The sequence below is a fragment of the Oryza sativa genome, chromosome 4 (genome assembly GCF_034140825.1).
Source record: "Oryza sativa Japonica Group chromosome 4, ASM3414082v1".
Classification (NCBI taxonomy): Eukaryota; Viridiplantae; Streptophyta; class Magnoliopsida; order Poales; family Poaceae; genus Oryza; species Oryza sativa.
This window is the reverse complement of record NC_089038.1, coordinates 13220025-13242093: the sequence shown is the minus strand read 5'-3', so window position 1 is coordinate 13242093 and position 22069 is coordinate 13220025. Positions and strand designations below refer to the sequence as shown.

The following is a 22069-nucleotide window of genomic DNA, read 5'->3' as shown; positions in this document are numbered from 1 at the left end:
AAAACGGAACCGGAACCTCGCTCTGATACCAATTGTCAGCAAATTTCCCTCACTCTGCACTCGATCTATGGCTATCCTACTATCTCTGAATATTTCCAGACGTGAACAATGGACTGAAGAACAGAGCACGAAGAAAACAGAGCAACAAGAACGACTGGTTTTGCGTTGCGTAATGCCGCTGCAGCTTTTCGGTTTTTCTCCTTCTATTTATTCACCTCCATCTTAAGAGTTTGCTACATGCAAAACTTGACCGATTAAACAGCTAGATCTGAGAATTCGTGCCATCCCACGATCCGTTCCCAGCTCGGCCACAACGACTAAAAAAAGGCTAAACTTAAGAGGAAACAACTAACGAACTGTAATGCAGCTAAACTTATTTTCAGTCAGCTTATTACATGCATGAGGAAACAACTAACGAACTGAAATGCAGCTAAACTTAAGAAAAATACAAATGCCCAAGATTATTCTATCAATCACTGGGTCGAAATAGTTTTACATTACCGTACTAATCTTCTTCCATGTAGGCCTAACCTAACCAGACAAATCTTCAGTCGATTGATCCATTCCCATCCCCAATTGGATCGTACATGTCTCTACCTGCCTTGTACCTTTACCTTTAGTTATCTTTCATGGCAGGTCCCAGCTAGCCTGGCATCTGACACAGATACAAGCAAAGAATTTGATGATTGATGCTGCGTGCAGCATATGACCGATTTGGGGGCTTTGCAGAAAAGCAATTCAAAGGAAGCACAAGGCAGGAATATATGCCAGGGAATGGAACGCCGCACGTCATTTCATTGAAGCCTCTGCATTAGAGAAGCACCTAGTATATGCATGTCAGTTGTCTGCTCTCCAGACATTATCGCTCATCTTCCTCCTTATGCATATGCAACCATGCATGGTTTCCTGAAGTCAAGATCAAGGTGATTAGTCTATACCTCTACCCATTTACGCATCATTATATATAGTTCAAGCTTGTTTAAATGTTCAACGAGGGTTCACGAATACATGCTGACACTCCAGTTTTAATTACAGCTTGTATTTACTTTGTTTGAGAATGATTAGTTAAGCCAAATCATGAATAGCCATCATATATGTACCTCATCATCGATGTAATTAAGGAGCTAGTAACAGTTTGGACTTTGGACCCATCAAGTGTATCTGTTTATATCTGTGTAGGAAATATTGGTTGGCTGGAAGGAAGTAGGGAGCTTCAAAGAGATAGTTTTGCGAGCAGATGGTGAGATATGGAGATCCAGAAAGCATTGATGCAGATGGAGCTGCTAGTCCAGCTTGTAGTTTAACAAGTGCTAGCTAAACATACTGCAAAGCAACAACACATTGTATTCACCATGGAAACAGAGGTAAATCACTCTTCTGACTTCGATTGTCTCGAAGGAATTTAGTGATGACAGACTACGTAACAGCAGAGAGTTTTTGCCGTATTCCAATTACCTCCCAGACTATTAAACACTTATTGTTGATTCATTATAAGGCAGTTTACGAATATAAAATAACAAGAACTTGGGAGTTAACAAGTAATTGTTTTTAGGCATGACCTGCTGGATCTCCTATATATCTAGATCTGCTGTTTGTTATTCGCCACTCTGATGCATGCCTTACCTGACCAATAGTCCTCCCTTATTTTGTGACACATGCATATATACTACTACCAATCTCTTTTTCCCGTATTAATTCTCACCTAAAATTCAAATGTTGCGAGTAGCATACTACATTTTCTTCATGTAATCAATACATAAAATATGAGGAGACTTTTAGATCCTCTTTCCAGAATACTTGTAATCTTTGTGAAAGTTGAAAAAACACTAAGATTGGTACTAATTCCAATCATAAATATTTGATATTTAAGACATGATTCAGTCTACTCCTAACTTTTAAAACATTGACCAATCACTACATGAGAAACGATGTTTAATACCGGTTAAAATCCCTTTTAGTACCGGTTGTAGCAACCTAAACCAGTAAATCGAGACCAAACATCTCAATCTTTAACCATTTTTCAGCCGGTAGTAAAGATGCACACTAATTAAAAAAAATATGTGGGTTGTGGGATTCAAACTCAAGATCTCTCACCTTAACTCTCACACGCATTGCCATCCCACCTACTACATACATTTGATATAGATTGAGATGTTTTTTTCAACTAACCCTAAGGGCATATTTAGTACCGATTCGTACGCTTTGGTGCTATCAACTGGTACAAAAATGCATGAGTAAATTGCATCAACGGTACACAAACTTATTAGGTGGGTGCAATCTAGTGTAAGAACTTGTAAAATACTCGTTTTTGGTGCATGAATTTGTCTGATGTGTGCGGAGGAAGGCGAAAAGGATACTACATAGCTAATCTTTTTGATTTAGAGGCTGATTAGGATACTATGTATACATATATATGAGAGGATTGCTATATTAGACATACACCTCTTCAATAAAAAAAAATATAATAGGATATAGTGATAGTAGAAAAAGATTAAAAAACTAAGCAATGATATAAATGTTATAAATGTATGAAATTCATCATTTCCATGATGAAGGATAATCGTTGCGATCTGTCATCTATTCGTAACATTAAATAATACATGAAATGTTATAATGATATAGATTTCGATTACTACAGATAACTTATAAATTTCACCTACATGTATATTGTTATATATATCCACATTGTCGACAACTATGAAGAACTTCTAAATTTCACCTATTTAAGAAATATACAACCTACATGTATATTGTTATATATATATCCACAATATCGACAAGTACGAAGCACTTATAAATTCACTTACTAAAGAAATATATGTGTAATCGTAAGCAACGACTATTTTATATAAGTATTCATAAGTAAAAATAAATGTACAATATAGTAATCATAAGTAATTTGTAAACAAAAATAAAGTTAATTTATTATATAACATGAATTAACATGTCATATCGAATTGTACGTCGACTCGCCATAGCGTGTTGCTTGGCGACCTTCGAATAATGTAATTAAACTTGAGAGTCGCCTGCATCCAATCCTGGCAAGAAAATCATAAAGTTAAGTAAATACAATATCTGCATTGAACAATTAAAACATCACACAAGTTGTAACTATAATTTTATATATTATCTATATTTTACTTTTTTTAGAATTTTTTAAAATTCTAAACATATTTTTTAGTGTGTTCTCCTTATTTTCTAACCATTTTAATGAATTTTAAATGGAATTATATACATTGTAAATAGATTCTATAAGATTGTAAACATTGTAAATAGATTTTTAAATGGAATTGATGTATTATTTATATTGTGCAATGTAATGTATTACTTTCAGTTTATATATTTTTTAAAGTTTGTAATGTATTTCTTAAAAATAAATTCAAAAATCGGGGACGGACTGACAGGTGGGCTAAAGATACCTTTAGTCCCGGTTATTACCACAAACTTGTTGAATTGAAAGTTAAGTTAGAAAATTAAATAGGAAATAACAATAGATATAATCTAGTATGTAGACAGTAAATAAAAATATCTTTTTCAGCGATGAGGCTTCATATCATCGCAGGTACATGGTACCAATGTTGGTGGGATCATGTGATCCACAGGTATCAAGCAGTAGCAGTGCCAAAGGCCACATCTCTTTGCCGCTGAGGAGCAGTCCTTCCACCAGGGTCGGCAATCGTCAGTTGTCGTTGCTCTTTGTGCTGTTGTTGCCGCCATCTCCCCCCCCTCCCCACCTTTGTCACTCATCCACATTGATCGTAGATTGTACCACCAGAGAGGAGTAAGAAGCCAGATCTAATCGGCATATTTTATGATTTTTCGATGTTTCAGTCAATATATGGTTGTTCCACATGTTGCATCAAAGTGTTGCACTTGGGATTTCAATGGTGTTTCATTTTTTTTGTCTTTGATTCTTGCGGCTCCGTGGCTGTTTCAACAGTTGAAGCTCGATGTTTCATGATTAAGAGCGATATGTTTTAACTGTGATGCAACAATGCATCTCCATTTTAATAGTTTGAAAAATTTTTACATACATGTGAGACATTTTTATACAGTAGGTGAAACAACGCCAGATATTTTGAAAAAAATCGGGCTCTCAATTTGTAATTGTGTCCGTTTATTTTGCTTAGTTGGATGAGCTCTACAAACCTTATTTATTTTCTATTTTTTTATTGAAGCGTGGGGTACATCGATCGAATAATTAGCACTTTTTGTTGAAATGCAACACAATAATGATCTAACTTATTTTCAAAATGAAAGAACAAACTTTAATCTAGACAAGCATAAAAATGCATCCCATTAACCCTGTAAATGAAAAACAAAGAAAACAAAATGTTACACTTCGTTACATGAGTTGCAAATCTTGCAGTGTGCAACCTTAGTTGACTGCATGTTCAGAAAAATAATCAGATGGCTGAAAAATAACAATATCAAAAGCTAAAGTTACCTGCGTGATCACATGTGTTTATATGAGTACATCTTTGCTTATTGAGCCCCAATCATAATTGCTATTTCTTTGCTTGTCTATTGAGTTAGTTAGTTTTTCACTTTTCTGTAGAGAGTTTGAGAGTGTTTGAGAGGAGGGGAAAGCGAAGATTGAGAAGATATGTAATATATACGAGGTGAGCATTAGCGTATGGTTATTGACTATTAATTATTTTGAACCTAAAAAAAGGTTTATACGATTTATAAAGCAACTTTTTTATAGAATTTTTTTTGCAAAACACACACTGCCTAGCAGTTTGGGAAGCGTGCACGCAAAAAAGATAGATTTTTTTCTCTCTATCCCTACTTGTAGAAGGTGCTCCATGTATTATTAGGTCCCCATCGTTTGGCATATTCTTATGCTTATCAGCCAAAATTTGAATTTTCAACGTTAAATTTGGAGCTGAATTTGAGGTTTTTTCATCGAAGTTTATTTTTCAGCTTTTGCTTTTAGATCACTAAGAACACATATATAAAAGTTTTATTCACAAATTATTTTTCATTTGCTAATATGTCGTTTGGCTTATTCCACCAATATGCCAAACGATGGCACCCTTAGACAATTACTATTGTGTTCATACTCAGTATATGGGGAGCCATCATCATTGCACACGACTAAATTTCATACTCTCTCTATCCCAAAATATAAGGCATAACCATCATAGACGCAAAGAAAAAAACAATTATTATCACCTCCTTAGTTGAATAATCTCAATAAATACATGCATGCACCCAACGGGATTAGAGATATTAAGAGTGGAGGACTTAAAATAAAAAATTTAGAGAGGAGATGTGGACCCCCGTTTTTATAATAGGAATCAATCGTGTAAACTGTACCATTTCCCTGGATCAAGTAGTCTGGTACACACGAGTTCATAGCTGAAATACCAAGTGCACATACATGAGAGTCTAGTGCGAATTATTACATCATAAGCCCGCAGGCATAGTCTTAGATCATAGGACCGAATGGTCCGGAATACATTCCAAAAGCAGAAATAGATAAGGCAGCGGAATTGAGGCAGCGGCATGCCATTGCCACAGGCAACGACCATAACTAAGACCTACTGAGCGCCATCATCTTCATCACCCTCCTGGTAGTAAGCGTAGAGATCCTCCGAAGCTTTATCTCTGACTTCTGATTAAGTTTGTATATTGCAAGAGTGAGTACCAACCGTAATCAGCAAGCCACCACAGCAGCAATGCACATGATAGAGGCTATTCAAGGAATGGCTATGGTTCTTTTGCGCAAAGCAAGTTTTGCAATTCTTTTCACAAGCCTAAGACCTAGCATAGTCTGATCAAATTTTAGTACCAGTGTTCACATTAAACAACGACGGTTCTGTCCACCATCCATTGTGATCCTAAGGATAGCTTCCCGCCATTGAGTCGTCATGGTTTTCTGAGGACGTCCACCTTCCCTCCTCTCAGGAAGTGGCTCCATCAACATAAAAATCATCATGCAATATCCCATCCCATACAAGTTAAGAATTTAGAGTCTAGCCAAGTGTAATACACGTCCCGGTGTTCAATAACCGCGAGCACGGCTATTCGAATAGATTTGGTTTACTCACACTGCAGTGGATGTACACTTTACCCGCACTTCGCGACTGCCCAACATATGAGCCTCGCCCCAACACATGAAACGCGTCACGGCAAAGCCTTTCGACAACCTCGCATTGGCAGTACCCGCTCCATAAACTTTACATCCTCATGCACTCCAGGCGTAATACGATTTCTAGCAGTGATAGGAGTTCTGGCGCACCCGGGAAGGGAAGACTCACACATGCATTAAGTTATAATTATGTTTAGATTCTCACATGGCAGTCCTACCGATGGCGACACCACTGTAGACACCTGCCTCGTGGTCCTACCAATGGCTGCCCCACCGTAGAGCCCTTGCCTCACACATCAAGAAACCACTATGCATGGATACTGCCTCCGCTCAGCTATCTACTCCGCTAGGTCTATAACCATACGAGAAGTGCGGTTGTACGGGGGTCGTTTCATGCTTAACTTCATGGTTCGGTCCTTAACTGACCAGGGACGGCACTAGCCTTTTCTGGACACTACCAAAATCCTCTAGCCGCCCCAGTCGAAAACATTTGTTTAGTTTTATTTTTTTCCTTTCACAAATCATGTCATCAATATCATGGCAATGTGGCGTTCATGTCTCCACATGCCGCATCTCAATTACCTTCCTAAAGGTAATTTCCCAAGCATAAAACATTTGATAAATATGAGTATGCATGAATCTAGAATAACATTTCTAAGCATTTGTCATAATTGACTAGGGACTCATACGTACTCATGGTTACAGGGATTTAAGGGTAAACAATAATCAAGGCATGGCATAATCATAAGTAGGATGTTCATCATTGCATGCAATTTTATTTGTAAACAAAATAATTTCGCAATTGGGATCAACATGTTCAAAGAATAGTGATTACTTGCCATGCTCGTAGTCCTGCAGGTCTTGTTCCTCGCTCGGATCCGCAACTACCTCGGGCTCTAAAATTACGTGCGAAGAAATGATTTGAATTCAATTAGACTTCAAATAAAATCCAAATAAACTCAAATAAAAGTCGAACGCGAATCGATCTTTCTATATCGACTACAAAGTTAGCGAAACTACGTTATTCCAATTTTAAGCTCATTCAACCTAAGTCATTTTGCGATTTAGAAGTATCTTCTTTAAAATTCATCAAACAATACAATTCTTAGTAATTAAATCCGATTATCTACCATGAATTAATTACTTACAGAGATTACCAAAATAATCTATAATTATATAAAATTTTGCAATTCTACAACTAAAAGAAATCTACAACTAACCCCAATTATTTTAATTTTCTAAACCTCCTTAATCTCTCCCTAATTTCTATCTACTTTTCCTTTTTCTTTTTCTCTCTCTTGTTTTCTTTCTTTTTCTCTCCCTCCCGGTTTCTTCTTCCCTCTCGGCCCTCTGCCTACCCGGGCGGCGACGGCGACCGAACAAGGGGAGGGGGCGGTGGCTTACCGACGACAGCGGCGGCGACGGCGGCGCAAGGCGGGGTGACGCATGGCGCAGCACACGGCGGGCGGCACCGAGGACGGCAGCGCGGTGGAGAGGAAGAGGGGAGAAAAGAGGGGAAAAGGGGGTGGGGTGGTGTGATATGAAGGGCGACCGGGGGGGAGGTTATAGGGCGCAGGGAGGGGCGGCCGGCTTAATGGCGACGTGACGGCGCGGCGCGTGGGGCTCGAGGCGACGGCGATGGGCGAGTGGCGCGCGGCGTGACAGGCGGGGCGATGCGACACGCACGACGGCACGAGGCTCGGTGTGATGGGACGGGCGGCGCGGCAGCGGCGCAGGGCGACGGCAACGAGATGGCCGCGTGGCGGGGTGCAGGCACGAGGGCGATGGGCGGCGATGCGACAGCGTGGGGCGCGAGGTGGCGGGCACGTGGCGCGAGACAGGACGGCGACGGGTGCACGGCGATGGTCGGTGACGGCGGCTCAGGGCACGAGGCCGGCTAAGGCGGCGCGGCAATGATGGCGACGGCGCACGGTGCGGCAGCGGCAACGGGACACGACGGTGAGGGTGGCGCGGGGCTAGGGGCGGCTAGGCGCGCACGGCAGAGGAGGGGGCAGGGCTAGGGAATCTCATCGAGCATCTACTGTGCAATGAACAGGGCTAGCTCCTATTTAACCTTAATTTAGCCTATTTCCTATATAAATTTCATTCTGTAAATCCTAATTTTTGCACAAATGGATTTTACTCAATATTTGTGTTATTTTAAACAAAGGATTCACCCTATATTAATATTACCTATATTTTATTTTTATATAATTTATTTGAATTTTAATTAGGGCTAATTCTTATTCCATCACACTTAAATTTAATTGTTACCAATATGGTCGCGATAATATTTTATTTATTTCTATCCTCACCTAATATTTATCTTAAATTATATTTCAATTATTTATTTTGCCAATTTATTTTTAGGGTTTATTCCTAATTAATTATTCTTTACTCACGATCAATGAACTCCGAAATCAAATGCAAATAAAATAGGCGAATAAAACTGGCATGATGCAATTTATTTACAAAGTTTTCGAAGGTCCGTATTTTTAGGGTTTTGATTTTGTTAGTCGAATTTTCAGAGTGTTACAGGAGAGAGGTGCTAGTTAATTATATACATATATGCACGCCTTATATTATGAAATATCTTAAAATAGTGGTTGGACCTTATATTTTGGGATGAAGAGACTAAAAGAGAACTGTATTCTACTAAGCGTCAAGATCAGCCGTCAAAAGAATCATTGTTACCTCTGCCCATCGAGCCATCGAGGGTGCAAATCTTTCATGTCGCCTCTCTCGCGCCATATTTATACATCTACATTGTTGTCTCCTAGGGAACTAAGAGCGTCGGCAGTCCATAGGCAGGGACCATGGCCACAAAGGCAGTGCTATTCCATCCACCCGGCTTGATAATATGAGGCACACTCAGCAAGAAGAATGGCTAATTATTTACTAATTTGGCCTTCATCATCAAATATGATACTAACACACTACGTACAGATTAAACTATTAGTCTGACATTCCACTTAATATTGAAGTTAATACTTGACCCACATTTGAGTACCTTACTTTAGGTACCTTCTCTTATAAATCGTTGTTAGATTGTAAGTAATTAACGGTTGTCATTCGTCCAAACAACATAGAAAGTCTCTCGTCAGCAGCATTCTCTTGGCAAATTCAAACGTCGCACACATTAATTTGAACATGCAATAATTGGATTTCTGTTCTGTACTTTTCTATATCATTATGGACATGCTTATTATTTTTTTACTTCAAATAATTCTATTGTTCTTTTTCGTTAAAAAACTCTATTTGTTCTTAATATTCACGTGGAGAATATAAAGTTTTATTTTTATATATTTGTTGGATGAATTAAATTGCAGATTTTATCATTGTGTCAAAATTAAAGGCAATGTAAACATATTACCCTGATCCATCCATCCCAACTCTCAAGATAATTATTTTTGTACTCTTGTGAAATAAAGGCTTGTATGTAATCCATCGCTGCAATTGATGTACAAATATGCCACCACTATCTGATTTATTAGCACTAATTATAACAGGTAATCAATATCAAGGCAGACAACATCAGTGGTGCTGCAGAGGAGATAATCCATTTTCTGATGGGTTCAAACAAAGGAGATGTGATACACTTTGATGGCTGGGGTGGATTGGGGGCATCCGCTGTTCTCAAAGCCATCGCCACACGGCTCAAATCATCAGCATCACTGTTAGGAGAGGCTGCTACTGTGATGAAAGCAGGCATGGACAAAATCATCCACGTTGATTGCTCACTGTGGCAAAACACCAGGGCTGTGCAGAAGGCCATTGCGATTGATCTGAATCTTCCTCAACATGTGATAGCCCTCTTTGACCAGTGGGATGAGAAGGACGATTTTGATGGGGTACACCAGGTTGCTAGAGGCCCAATACAACATGTCAAGGAGGAAATCTTGTACAACCTTCGTGACCGCGGATTCCTGGTGATCTTCCATAATGGGAGTGGCCGCTACATTGATCTTAAAGATTGTGGTATCCTTGTAGCAGGGCTTTTGGGCAAGAGGGTGTTGTGGACCTCCCGAGGCAGGTTTTCACTTCATAGCAATGACATAAGAGAGGTGCATGAAAGGAAGTTAGCTGAGAGTAATGTTTCTATATATGCTGATTTGTCAAGTGATTCCATACTTAATAGTGTCAGGCACCTGCTGCAAGTAGAGGCTGAGGAGGTAGCCTTCTACAGCGGTGTCCTTGAACCTGATATGAGCACCAAACTTGTCATGGAGTGCATCTTGTACAAGGCATTGAGAGGTGATGACTATGGCATCAACTGGGGCACCAACGCAGCCAATTATTGGGTATGTGATGGAATCATAAAAGATGCCACCAATGGTGATAGATCGGCATGGGAGATTGCTGAAGCTCTGCATAGTGCTATGCACTTGGAGGATTGGCATCAGGTCTGGGCAGTCAATATTCGTGATGCCTTTGGGTTGAGTAGTAAAGAGTGGAGGCACACAAACCGCTGGATTTCAACTACCCACCAGTATGTAGCTACAGTAAAAGTGCCACCTCAAGCAACATCCTTCTTTGTGACGGAAGCCGGATCACTGATTGACAAAAGTAGCTCCATGATATTACGAGGTGACATGTTTGGACATTCAAACAGGAGCAGATTGCGTGTACTACATCTCTCCCAGTGTACCTTCAGTTTTTCATCACCCCCCTTCCTTGGCTGCAGCAACCTTAGGTTCCTCCTACTTGACCATTGCAAGGACAAGGACATAGACGATCAAATGGCAGCTCATCTTGATGAAGAGGATGAGCATCAACAGAGCAAAATGGGCCATCACAATAGAACATGTTTTGAGGAGCTTTGGGTGTTGGACATAAGTTATACAGAGTGGTATTGGTTGCTATCAGAAGAGATGATGGATCAAATGGTTCACCTTCATGAGTTGAATGTGAAGGGGATTAAGAATGCGACCTGGATAAGCCATCTAGGTCCTGGCCATGTTGCTAGAAGCAACAGCTGCAGGCCGCGCAACCTTGGCAAGCTCCGAGTTACATGTTGCGAGATTACAAACCAAGCATCATCATTTGTAGAATTCCCTGACCTGTCAACCTCTAGTATCAAGACAATTGCCCTTGATGGCTGTGTTGAGCTGGAGAAACTTGCCCACAATTTCCTGCCTCTGTTGCTAGAGTCATTTATATTCGTCAGCAATGTCGCCGCCAAGATAAAGATCATCTCGTTCCAGGGATGCACGCAACTGAAGAGCCTATTGCTGAGAGGATTGTTAGAGAACCTCGTGGAGATGGACATGTCACATACAGCAATCAAAATGCTTGACCTTACTGCAATGCAAGCTCCACGTCTCAACAAGCTAATTCTGTTGGGTTGTGAGAAGCTACGAGCAATACTATGGCCTAGGGAATGGAAGAAGCTAGAATTGTATGTGCTACACATTGACACCACTGATGCAAGATGGGTGGGAGAAGACAAATCAAGCAAGAAAGAGGCAGCCAGTGGCGATACAAGTGTAGGTTCATCATCAAGAAAAGTGCTTCATGGCGACCAAGCAGTTGTTAACTTTGATTTCTACATTTCATTGAGGAATGCAAGATTCATTCGGTCACTTTTGCACGACAGACTTGGCAACCGTGTATCTGTTGAGATTTCATCTACTGCTAATATTTCTGCAACTTATGGTTTTAAAGAAGCTAGCCGAGAAATGCATACTGGCATTTGTGGCTGCAAACAACCAGTGCCAACTGTAAACCTGCAGAAGCCAATCGATAACTTATACATGGATGACATTAACACCCACTTCGAAGACATCTTGAAAGTTGATGATGGTGATAGAGATGCTAGTGATGGTGGAGATGCCCCATCTTTCATTTATATGTGGCCTTGTCCTTCTAATTGTTTGAAACCATATAGTGCCCACTGCTACATCAGCGTACAGGATGAGATGCAAACTAATTTACATCAGGGTACTACTACTATTATAAAAGAAGCTAGTGGCATTACTTTGCCAGATTTCGTGCATGACAGTGCATTGAGCCTGCACTTGCACGATTGCTTGTCTATCACCAGTATCCAAGGCCATGCATCTGCTGCAATAGATTTGAGTTGGAGGATCCTATGGTGGTGCCGAATTGAGAGGTGTCCTAACTTAGAAGGCACTATTTTTACTGCGCCTTGCACTCGAGACAATATTTTCCGGAGTCTCGAAACATTCTGGGCATCTCAACTCTTAAAGGTTTTCTACATCTGGGACTGGGACACGTCATTGTTTCAGCCTAGCTACAATTCATTCGAGAACCTGAAGTTCTTACATCTAGATCGGTGCCCCAGGTTGGTACATGTACTCCCCTTATGCTCATCAAATTCAAATGGATGCCGTAGCTTGAAAACACTTGAAATCGTGTGCTGCGGTGCACTCAAGGATGTCTTCCCACTGGATTCCGATTCAACTATAGTATTCCGAAGGCTAAAGCGCATCCACCTGCACGAGCTACCCAAGCTGCAGCGCATCTGCGGCCGCAAGATGTCCACGCCCCAGCTCGAGACCGTGAAGATCAGGGGCTGTTGGAGCCTCAAACGGCTGCCATCTGTTGGTCGCCACGATAGCACACCACCTATAGTGGACTGCGAGAAGGAATGGTGGGATGGCCTTGAGTGGGAAGGCATGGAAGCCAACCACCATCCTTCCCTCTACAAGCCCATCCACTCGCACTACTACAAGAAAGCCCTGCGGAGAACCTCCCTACTCAGGTGATTGACTCACTTATTTACCCTCTGTCCTTCCTATCTTGCTTATTACTTCATCTGCATGAGTTGATTTCATTGGTTGCACCATTAGCTTCTCTACATAGTTTAATTAATATTATTGTTTAGGAAACAAATATCAGAAATTCAGTGTTTTTCATTCGCTACAAATTAAATTTGTATCTGACTATAACGCCTTTCACTGGCACGCCGTCGGGTTCCTATCTACAGGTAGCCAGTAATCCCTACTATCTCAAATGATTACGGCTTGGCATGTCATGGGAGAAGAGATGCTTACTCTGCTTTCTTCAAGTCAATGATAAGTTATGTATGTCCTTGTACTCTTTGCATCATTGCATGACACTGTGACGTCTCGCTTGCAAGGAAGAGATGCCTTGTCTACAGACAGATCTGCTGCTTATTTTGCATCTGCATGATTTTGCCCGTCATGGATGCGATCTGCATCCGCATTGTCCGTGATTTCTGTTTGGTTTTTGTTGCCTTTGCTGGACTTCCATGGAGAAACGATGCATCATCTTTATGGACAGATGATGATCCAATTTGAGTTGCTCAATTTGGTGGCCTAGCTTCATAGCTTGGGTAGAATAAACAAGAGCACGAGATCAATCATCAGCTTCAGCATTAACAGAATAATCTAGTGGCTGAACTACTGAACTCTTCATCCTGTATTGCTGCTTGGTGTAATAATGTGTGGTGTGCTGCTACCCGTTTGTGTGTGATTTGTCACTATGTGTGGACTGTTGTACCTTTCTTACTTTTTACTACCATTCTATTTGGCTGGCATCATTTGATTTGTTTTGGGTAGATGCAGGATTTGTATGCCGATCAATATCAAATACTCCCTCCGTTTCATATTCATATCACAGGACTTTTTGATTTTTTTCTAAGCCAAATTTTTGTAGGTTTAATCAAGTTTACAGCATCAAATTAGTTTATTAAACTAACATATAATATATATTAACGGTATAGTTGTTTGGTGTTGAAAATGCTACTATGTTTTCTTTTATAAATTTGGTCCTCCCTCCGTTTTGACTTTGGTAAAAGTCAAACTGTTTCAAGTTTAAGTAAGTTTATAGATAAATATAATAATATTTACAATACTAAATTAGTTTCATCAAATTAATAATTGAATATATTTTCATAATAAATTTGTCTTGGCTTGAAAATATTATTATTTTTTCTACAAACTTGGATAAACTTGAAGCAGTTTGACTTTGATCAAAGTCAAAATGACTTATAACCTGAAACAGAGGGAGTAAAACTTATGAAGAAAAATATTAAAACATTTTATAATATCAAACAGAGGGGTACAATAGGTTATCAAATCTTGTTTTGCTTCTTACTTTTCTTTCTTATAATATCAAACAGAGGGGGCGGGGGGTTACAGTGGGTACAATCGACTTATCAATGTCGAAAATGAAATACGGTATTAGACTGTTTTCATCTCTTGTTGTTTCTTTTTTTTTTTCATTTGGAAAACTACCTGCTTTAGTACCCAAAATTTCACTATCAGGTTTTTACATTTTCTTTAGAGGGAAGTTTTGACATTTCAGTACGCTTGTTCCATCTTCCATCGGCATAGGCCCATTAATTTTGTTTGGAACGATGATATTTTGTGTTATCTGTAACAAAATCACTTTGCTACTCAAAGTTACCATAAATTAGTGAAACGGCCGAAGCCAAGCACGTTTAATGCATTATTGCTAAACATAGCACAATCTATAGGAAACAATTACTCTATGACGTAGAAAATATACAAAGATAAACAAACCAGAGGAAATTTGATCAACCCCTAGCTAGCTATATACAACGAAAAATTACATATAATTAACCTCACATATCATGCACAATTAGGCGATCCAATTATTGAGGTTAAAACTGCATAATAACCAATAAAATAAATTCACTTCTACAAAAAACATCATTACCGACCCATTACAACCGGTTGTGTGTGAACTCTATACTGAGTAATATTGCCGGTTCACCCTGGTTTTGCCCAAACCCATGTGATGTATTTACTCAGCATCAGTCAATACCTTTTGAATCTTTGCAACGATATTAATTTGGATTTTTCAGAGAGTTACTAAATTTCTGTTTGAGCAATAAACTACGTAGGCATCTACACCAGAGGTATGTACCCCAGTTTAGGTTGCATCCAAATAGAACAAAGAATACGATGTAGTTGGAATCAACATGTGCCAACCTGTGAAATGGTTGTCAACAAATTAAATGGACTATCCGTCGAACACTATCTTCCACTTCCAGACTCCTTGCCTTCATCTTCTTAGGACTGGATCTTCCTATAATGCACCGGAGTGTCATACTTTGTCCGGTGTTAAATTAGTTGGACTATCAACAATTTTTTACCTGCCTATACCAAAACAGTCTTGCTCATACGACACTTTCAAAAATTCATGCACGAAGTCATCAAGTGAAATCTTGTTCGGAATGTCTATTATGCCCATGACATCCCAAAATTCATAATGGATGTGTTGCACCACACCAAGAGCATTTTGGTAATCTACGTGACAGCAACTAGCAAAATGTTTATGTTTTCTCTGCCTTCCAAAAAAAAGGTTTCCTGATGCCAGCATCCCTAATGTATCTCCTACATTCCATATGCAACAGTAAAAGCTTGATGTAGTTGCCCGTAGTTAACAAGTTGATCAATGACTCGTGCCGATGGTATAATGGTGTTGATGGAAAACACGGCACCCTAGGAGTTTTCCTTCACTCCAGTGCAGGTCCAACGCTTGCCTCGAGTGTCAAGAGCGTGCCAGCTGGTTTGATCCTGAAACCAGCAAGAGAAACAGAAAATATAATTAGATGAATAGTAGCGGATCTGCTAATAGGCCCGATGACGTATCGTCAGGACCTAGCCGATATGGGTATACCTAATTGGTTGCGACTTTATAATAGTTAATCAGATTAAAACCCTAAATATGCCCTATCAACTGTAATACTGTTTCCTTGGTTTATATCAATTATTTTAAGACAATATTATGGAAGTAACCAATAGATCAGTATTTAAAGCAAAGATAGATAATGTGCTGGCTAATACTTCAATACAAATTTATGTAAACAAATCAATATATATAAATATACCAAATAGCAATTGATCACGAAATATGAAGTTTAAGTGAGATCAATCTCTATCTATATAAATGGAAAATATACATAAACAGATCAGGAAATATGCGCTATCAAGTATATTAGGTAAGATCGGATGAAACCCCGATACTATCCTTAGTTATGATTAATTCCTAGTTAGTTTCTATGATTCTAAGCACGGTTAGGTATGATGCATCACAAAGTATGCAAAGAAGCATAAAGTCTAGACAATCAAGTCATTAACCGCTTTTCAGGATGGTAGATAACTTAGTTAATATAATTTAGTAAGATGATTTAGTCGATGCCAGCGTAAACCCTAAAGTGAGAAACAGTCGATATGACTAAATCGAGATACTAAGTCAGGATTATTTAAGATATATGATAATAATGACTATGATAATAGGACTAATACATCTAAAGCGACATAATAGCCTCGATAGCGCAAGCCATCAAGACAAGTTACCTCTTGTTGAGAGATCGCGAGATCGCAACCGATGCTCCGACTTGAAACAAGAACTCGTCGAAAAGTAAAAAAGAGAAAGGTGGCGATGCGCTGAAAGTTGTATTGATTCGATCCGTCTATTACAATTGTATGGGGCTTATATTGATACCCTGAGTACAAAACTTGTCCATTACGGACACGACTCAAGCTTTCCTAAAGATAAAATACGAACAAGTCCACATGGCAAACTCTTATCATATCTCTAATTTAAACCGACATAAATATCCTAATTAATAGATACAATTGCCTTAGGCGAGCTCAATCTCTATACGGCAATATCAGTTATTCCAATCTAAACCCAAACCGAGCCCAAGTCAAGCTGTATTGGCTACCTGCCATATCGGCTCAATCCGTTTCCAACTATGTTTCCAGCCGATGCGCATTTCGAATTTGGTAAGATTCAATCTCCTTTGATTCCGCATCGATATCCAACTCCAAATCCATGTGAATCTTGTTAAATTTCGCTTTTAACAAATGGTAATGGTATCAATTGAGCCACTGGTCAGGTGGCCCAACTGAACTCTATGTGTCAGCTGTGAAGATGGTTCCGAATATTCAGATCATTTGTATGACATTCAAGACGGAAAGGACTCTACATCAGTTGATCGCACTACCTTTTTTTTTTTGCAATTTCCTTAATTTTGATCTGATTCTTCTTGTATTTTGCCTATTGAGGCCTCACGACTTTTCAAAAATAAGCAAACGAAGAGTTCCATTGAGATGCCAAATATAATGGTTAGAGCATCATCAGGAGTATCAGAGTGATCGTGGTCATATATGACCAAGTAGGCATCATAACTAGATCAGTCACATGTGATCAGACAAGGAAAATCATTTCAAGTAAGTAAGTTTTTTGATGGTGCAAGTGTACTTCCATAAATGCGCATCTTACACAAGATACCATAGTATGCATTAGTTCTCCTACCAGACACAACGATCAAACTAACATGAGCGATGAAGACAAAATGATTGTATCTCCTTTTGTGCAATGCAATATTGTCATATGATTGCAAATATCACTAGTTGTTAACTTCTTCAGGATGGTTTGAACTAGGGGCCTACCCCTAGTCAGTCTGCATGTTTAGTATAAGTCTAGTTGACCTAGGGGCCTACCCCTAGTCCACTGAACTTTTACTATTACGCCAGTCTACCATATGCATATAAGTTGGCTATATGTCTCTAGTTTTTCTTAAATTATCCTTCTTGCACCATATTTCGATAACTTGGTTAATTAAGCTAAAAGTGGGAGGCTAGTTCTTTTGCTGGGATCGGAATTAGTCGAGCACAAGTATGCGTTTTGAACACTTGAGATAGTTATGGGATAGCCCTTATAGATCGACTTATCTGTGGTATGTATACACCACCTTGTGTAGTTTGACCGGCGTATCTTGGGGAGGGACTGGTAAGCTATCCTATTGAGTATCTCTCCTACTCACTACTCGGCATCATTGTTATTATATGGGAAGGTGTCAACTGTGGTCATAGACAATGAGAGTGAGTATTACTTATGTGTGTATGGATCCCACTAATCCAAATACTCATAGTGCTTGTATATTATCTTTTTTTCTAATCATTGTAATGTTGGGAACACCCGTTTTTTGAGCTGCGATCATGATAAAATCATTTTTAGGGAAAAAATAACAATGCATTTAACCACATGTATGATTCAATTTGATTTAAATATTTCCACATGTGCAACTCACAGGTTGACGACTAATATGTCTAATCCAATACTTCACTTAATATATTGTCGCACTGTTTATTACATTTCACTTAAATCTATTGAACTATAATTGTTGGAGAACCAATATTGTCCTTGCATGCTGGTATGTCTACATCACTACATGGGTAGAAACTACTTCCGGCACCCACCCGGCTAGAGGCACTGAGAAATTAATCGAGTAAAAAACTTATCTTTGAAAATGTGGATAACTATGTAGCTAGCAGCGGCTGTAGCTTTTCAGTGCGGCAAAGATCGAGATTCATTTCATTATCTATAGTAATATAAAATTTGAAGATATTTTTGCTTTGGTATGTCATCTATATATAGAGTTGGTTTTTAAGTTCATTTTATTTTGAAAATATAGATCCGTATTTGAGTCGGGTTTTAAGCCCGTTCGCTTTTGGAAATACGGAAGGAGTCGTATAATATATTTCTTAAAAAAAACTCACATACTAACTTAAGATGATCGGACTCTTAATTGCAGCTCATGATTTTTTAGAAAAATATATATCCAAGTGAATTCCCACAGTGAATTTCACCTTAACTAAATCATATAACAATAAAATAACCTTCACCCGTTGTAAAGCATGGGTATTTTTTCTAGCCTAAAACTCTAGCAGTGACGAACATAGACTCCAATTGCATCGGTTATAAAGCCAGCGCGTACGAAAAAGCCAGTGATCCGATCACTGCCATCAACTGAGAAGCTAAAAGGGATCCCAGCTTTAGGGTTGCCGTATGGCCCATAAGTCCTTTTCAAGGTGGTGATCTTGAGTGATCGTAGGACGTTACTCATTCCACTGACCCACATGCCCGTTGTGCCAGAGATTTCCATCACAAAGTCCATAAGGCCGAGATGAATCTGCAGGTACAATTTACATGGATTACATAATTGGATAGTACATGTCTAATTAATTCATCTGGTTTCAAACCTCTATCCACTATAAATCATCGGATTTTGCCCATTGCCATGCATGAACATGTCACAAATTAAAGAAAAAAACGGTTTCATAACTTAAAAAATTCACAAGTTTTGACTAAAGGACTATCAATACTTATATATGCCGCTATATTTTTTTCATAAAACATTCAAATTAAAATTTTAACTTGTTTTCCAGAGTGTAAATTTCATATTTACAGGTTTTATGCTCAGTTCAATTTTTTCTATTCTTGACAATCTACCTATATATCTATCTATATATCTATCTATTATATATTGAAAGTTCATTAAACTTCTTACGTACGCTAGTAAGCTGCCACATATCATCCCTACGAACGCTTCTTTCCCGCCTCATAGCATATCTACAAACACTTATAAGCCACCACGTGGCGTTGTAATAAATCATATAAATTCTAAGAAAAATGTATTTAACCGTTGGTTTTTATTTATTGTGGTAGATCCATTGTTTATCCATTACATCTACCTAAAAAAACTACCAATTAAATTTATCTCTTAAAATCCCCACTTCTAGGTGCACATAAGTACATTACATAAGTACCCACACAGGCCCCACGTTCATCTCTTTAGTTTTGTTTTCTTTTGTAACATCCAAAAAGCAATACACCATTAAAAAGTTTGAATTCAGCTCAAAATTATATTTGGGATTTAAAATTAAAATTCAAAGCTCCTTTGGATTGTAGGAAGAAATAGTGTGCTTCCTATCGATTGCATATCTATACTATCCTTTGATTTGCATGAATATATTATAGTAATTCTGAAGGAAAAATTCATAACCAACCAATACCATGCCAAAAAAAACATAGGAAAGTTTAAGTCCATTAAACACCATACGAAGACTCTTAAACTACTACCTGATACTATAATAAATTGAGAAAATAATAGAAATTATGAGAAAAATATAAAATATTACACGTTTAGCCGTTTGGGAAGTGTGCTCACTATAAATAAGCGAGTAGCCAATCCAATAAGCTCTTTAGAACTCGGCCTTAAATTTATTACTTAGATACTAAAACGCTTAATATGTAGTATACAATATACTTGATCAATTCTAACTTAGGAGGTATATCCTCACTATCACTATCTACTTATCCCTAAATCATATTGCTTGCGAGGTATCCATGCATGGTGCATATAAAAAGTTGCAGCATATGTCTATGACAATAAAATTAATAAAATTGAAATAAGATGCATGCGCATGTTTTTTTCCCTTCGCATGGGATGGAGACAATCAAGCTGCTAATGCAAAGGTTGTCTGGTTAATTGCAGTTTATTTACGCAATGATAGATGATGATTTGATCTATGTGGGTTAACAAATTTTAAAATTCATGTTATTTCTGTCCTCGGTCCAAAATTTGTTTACTCTATTTTACTCATGCATTTCTAAACTATTTCTGACCTATATATTTTTTCAATCATGTAGTATAAAGGAACCTTCAAATTCTTTCATCGACAGACAAATTAAAGTCATAATACTCAAAATCCTAACCACAAAAAATATGATAGTTTAAATAAGATGCCAGCTCAACTGCGCGGGCTACCTTCCTAGCTTGTATCTAACATCAATATCAACATCGGTCCTTCAGAGCCCAGTGCAAAACTTAACCTCATTCGGAGATGTTTGTAGCTGTACTGGATCCTTCTAAACCTTGTTCGGATATGTTACTATAATAGTACTACTAATACAGTGTGCAACGCTTTGCTTGGGCTACCTAAGAGAATTATGGCACTTTCTATGCACCATTATATTGTCGCCTCATCCATAACATTACCTATAAAAAAATCATCCAACACAATTTCAAGCTAATCATTTTGTATGAATTTCGGCAGCAACACATGGAGTACCATCTAGTTATAACTTTATATATAAATATTGGAGATGCAAACCACAGCTACATAGACATAGAAAGAAAGAGATAGAGGAAGAGAGGAGTATCAGTGGTAGACTTTACCTCATGCGGAACACCACCATCGGAACCCCAATGACCCATGTGGTACACGAGACCATCGTTGCCGATGTAGGTGAAGGAGATCCCGTCGACGGTGTCTCCGCTGCGGATTGTTAGGCGAACGAGCCGATAAGGAGCCACCTGAACGTCTCTATAATCTCCGCCTGGTCCTCCCCATGGACCAAACTTGGTAACTATCATGCTCTAAATCATCCACAGACAGATCGGTATGTTGTTACAGTTTTGAATGTGGAAAATGTTGATAAAATCTTTAGAGGGAGGAAGAGGATAACACACCATTTTGACTGATGTAGCTAACTTCTTCTTAAGTTCGCAAATGTATAGCTTGCTGCACTAGAGTAACCAGGAAGATTAGAAACAGTTCATATTTGTACTAGCTAAGATGTGTATACTTGGGTTTTGAGCATCCCACACTATAGATAGATAGACGGATATATAGGTCCAAAGAGAGAATTCTTTGTATGGCCTTAATTTTTTTGTCAATCTCTTTTATACCCCTGTTTATTCTCACTTTCTTTGCATACTATTGAATTTGTGTTGATTCTTTTCATACCCATTCTATCAGTTTATCATTAGCTGACCAATTAATAGCTCTGAAAAGTCCAATTTACCCTTCGAGCATGACAGGAATGTAAGAATATTTGGAGTACATGAGTTTGTTCTATGAGTTCATATTAATCATAAGGTTTACAGTATGAGGCCATATTGTTAGTAAACAAGTTTATTTTTACATAATGCAAGATAAAATTTAATACACACTAAAGAGATTATATTGTATTTTTTTGATGCTATATACGACAAATTTTGTGATGTTGTATGCAGTATCTGAGAATTGCTATACTGGTCTCACCTTTGTACATCGAATCTAAAATAATGTTATGCATGTCTTTTTGAATATATTTTAAATTTTGGCCTCATATATATAGAACGAAGTTAATATTATAGGTAAATATAAGATGACATTACTC

General features: G+C 38.5%; 2 protein-coding genes across 2 annotated transcripts; one reads left to right on the top strand and one right to left on the bottom strand.

Moving 5' to 3' along the window:
- Positions 1-791: 791 nt before the first annotated feature.
- On the top strand, positions 792-13619 carry LOC4335408 (putative disease resistance protein At4g19050). The gene is made up of 4 exons (XM_015778426.3): positions 792-923; positions 1180-1364; positions 9607-12821; positions 13047-13619. The coding sequence occupies exons 2-4, from the start codon at positions 1353-1355 to the stop codon at positions 13048-13050; spliced, it is 3231 nt and encodes a 1076-aa protein (XP_015633912.1). The 5' UTR covers positions 792-923; positions 1180-1352; the 3' UTR covers positions 13051-13619.
- Positions 13620-18194: 4575 nt separating this feature from the next.
- Positions 18195-21563, bottom strand: LOC4335407 (horcolin). The gene is made up of 3 exons (XM_015778425.3): positions 21378-21563; positions 21084-21284; positions 18195-19034 (listed from the first exon to the last, which is right to left on the bottom strand). Exons 1-3 carry the CDS (start codon positions 21378-21380, stop codon positions 18786-18788), a joined length of 453 nt encoding a protein of 150 aa, XP_015633911.1. The 5' UTR covers positions 21381-21563; the 3' UTR covers positions 18195-18785.
- Positions 21564-22069: the final 506 nt, after the last annotated feature.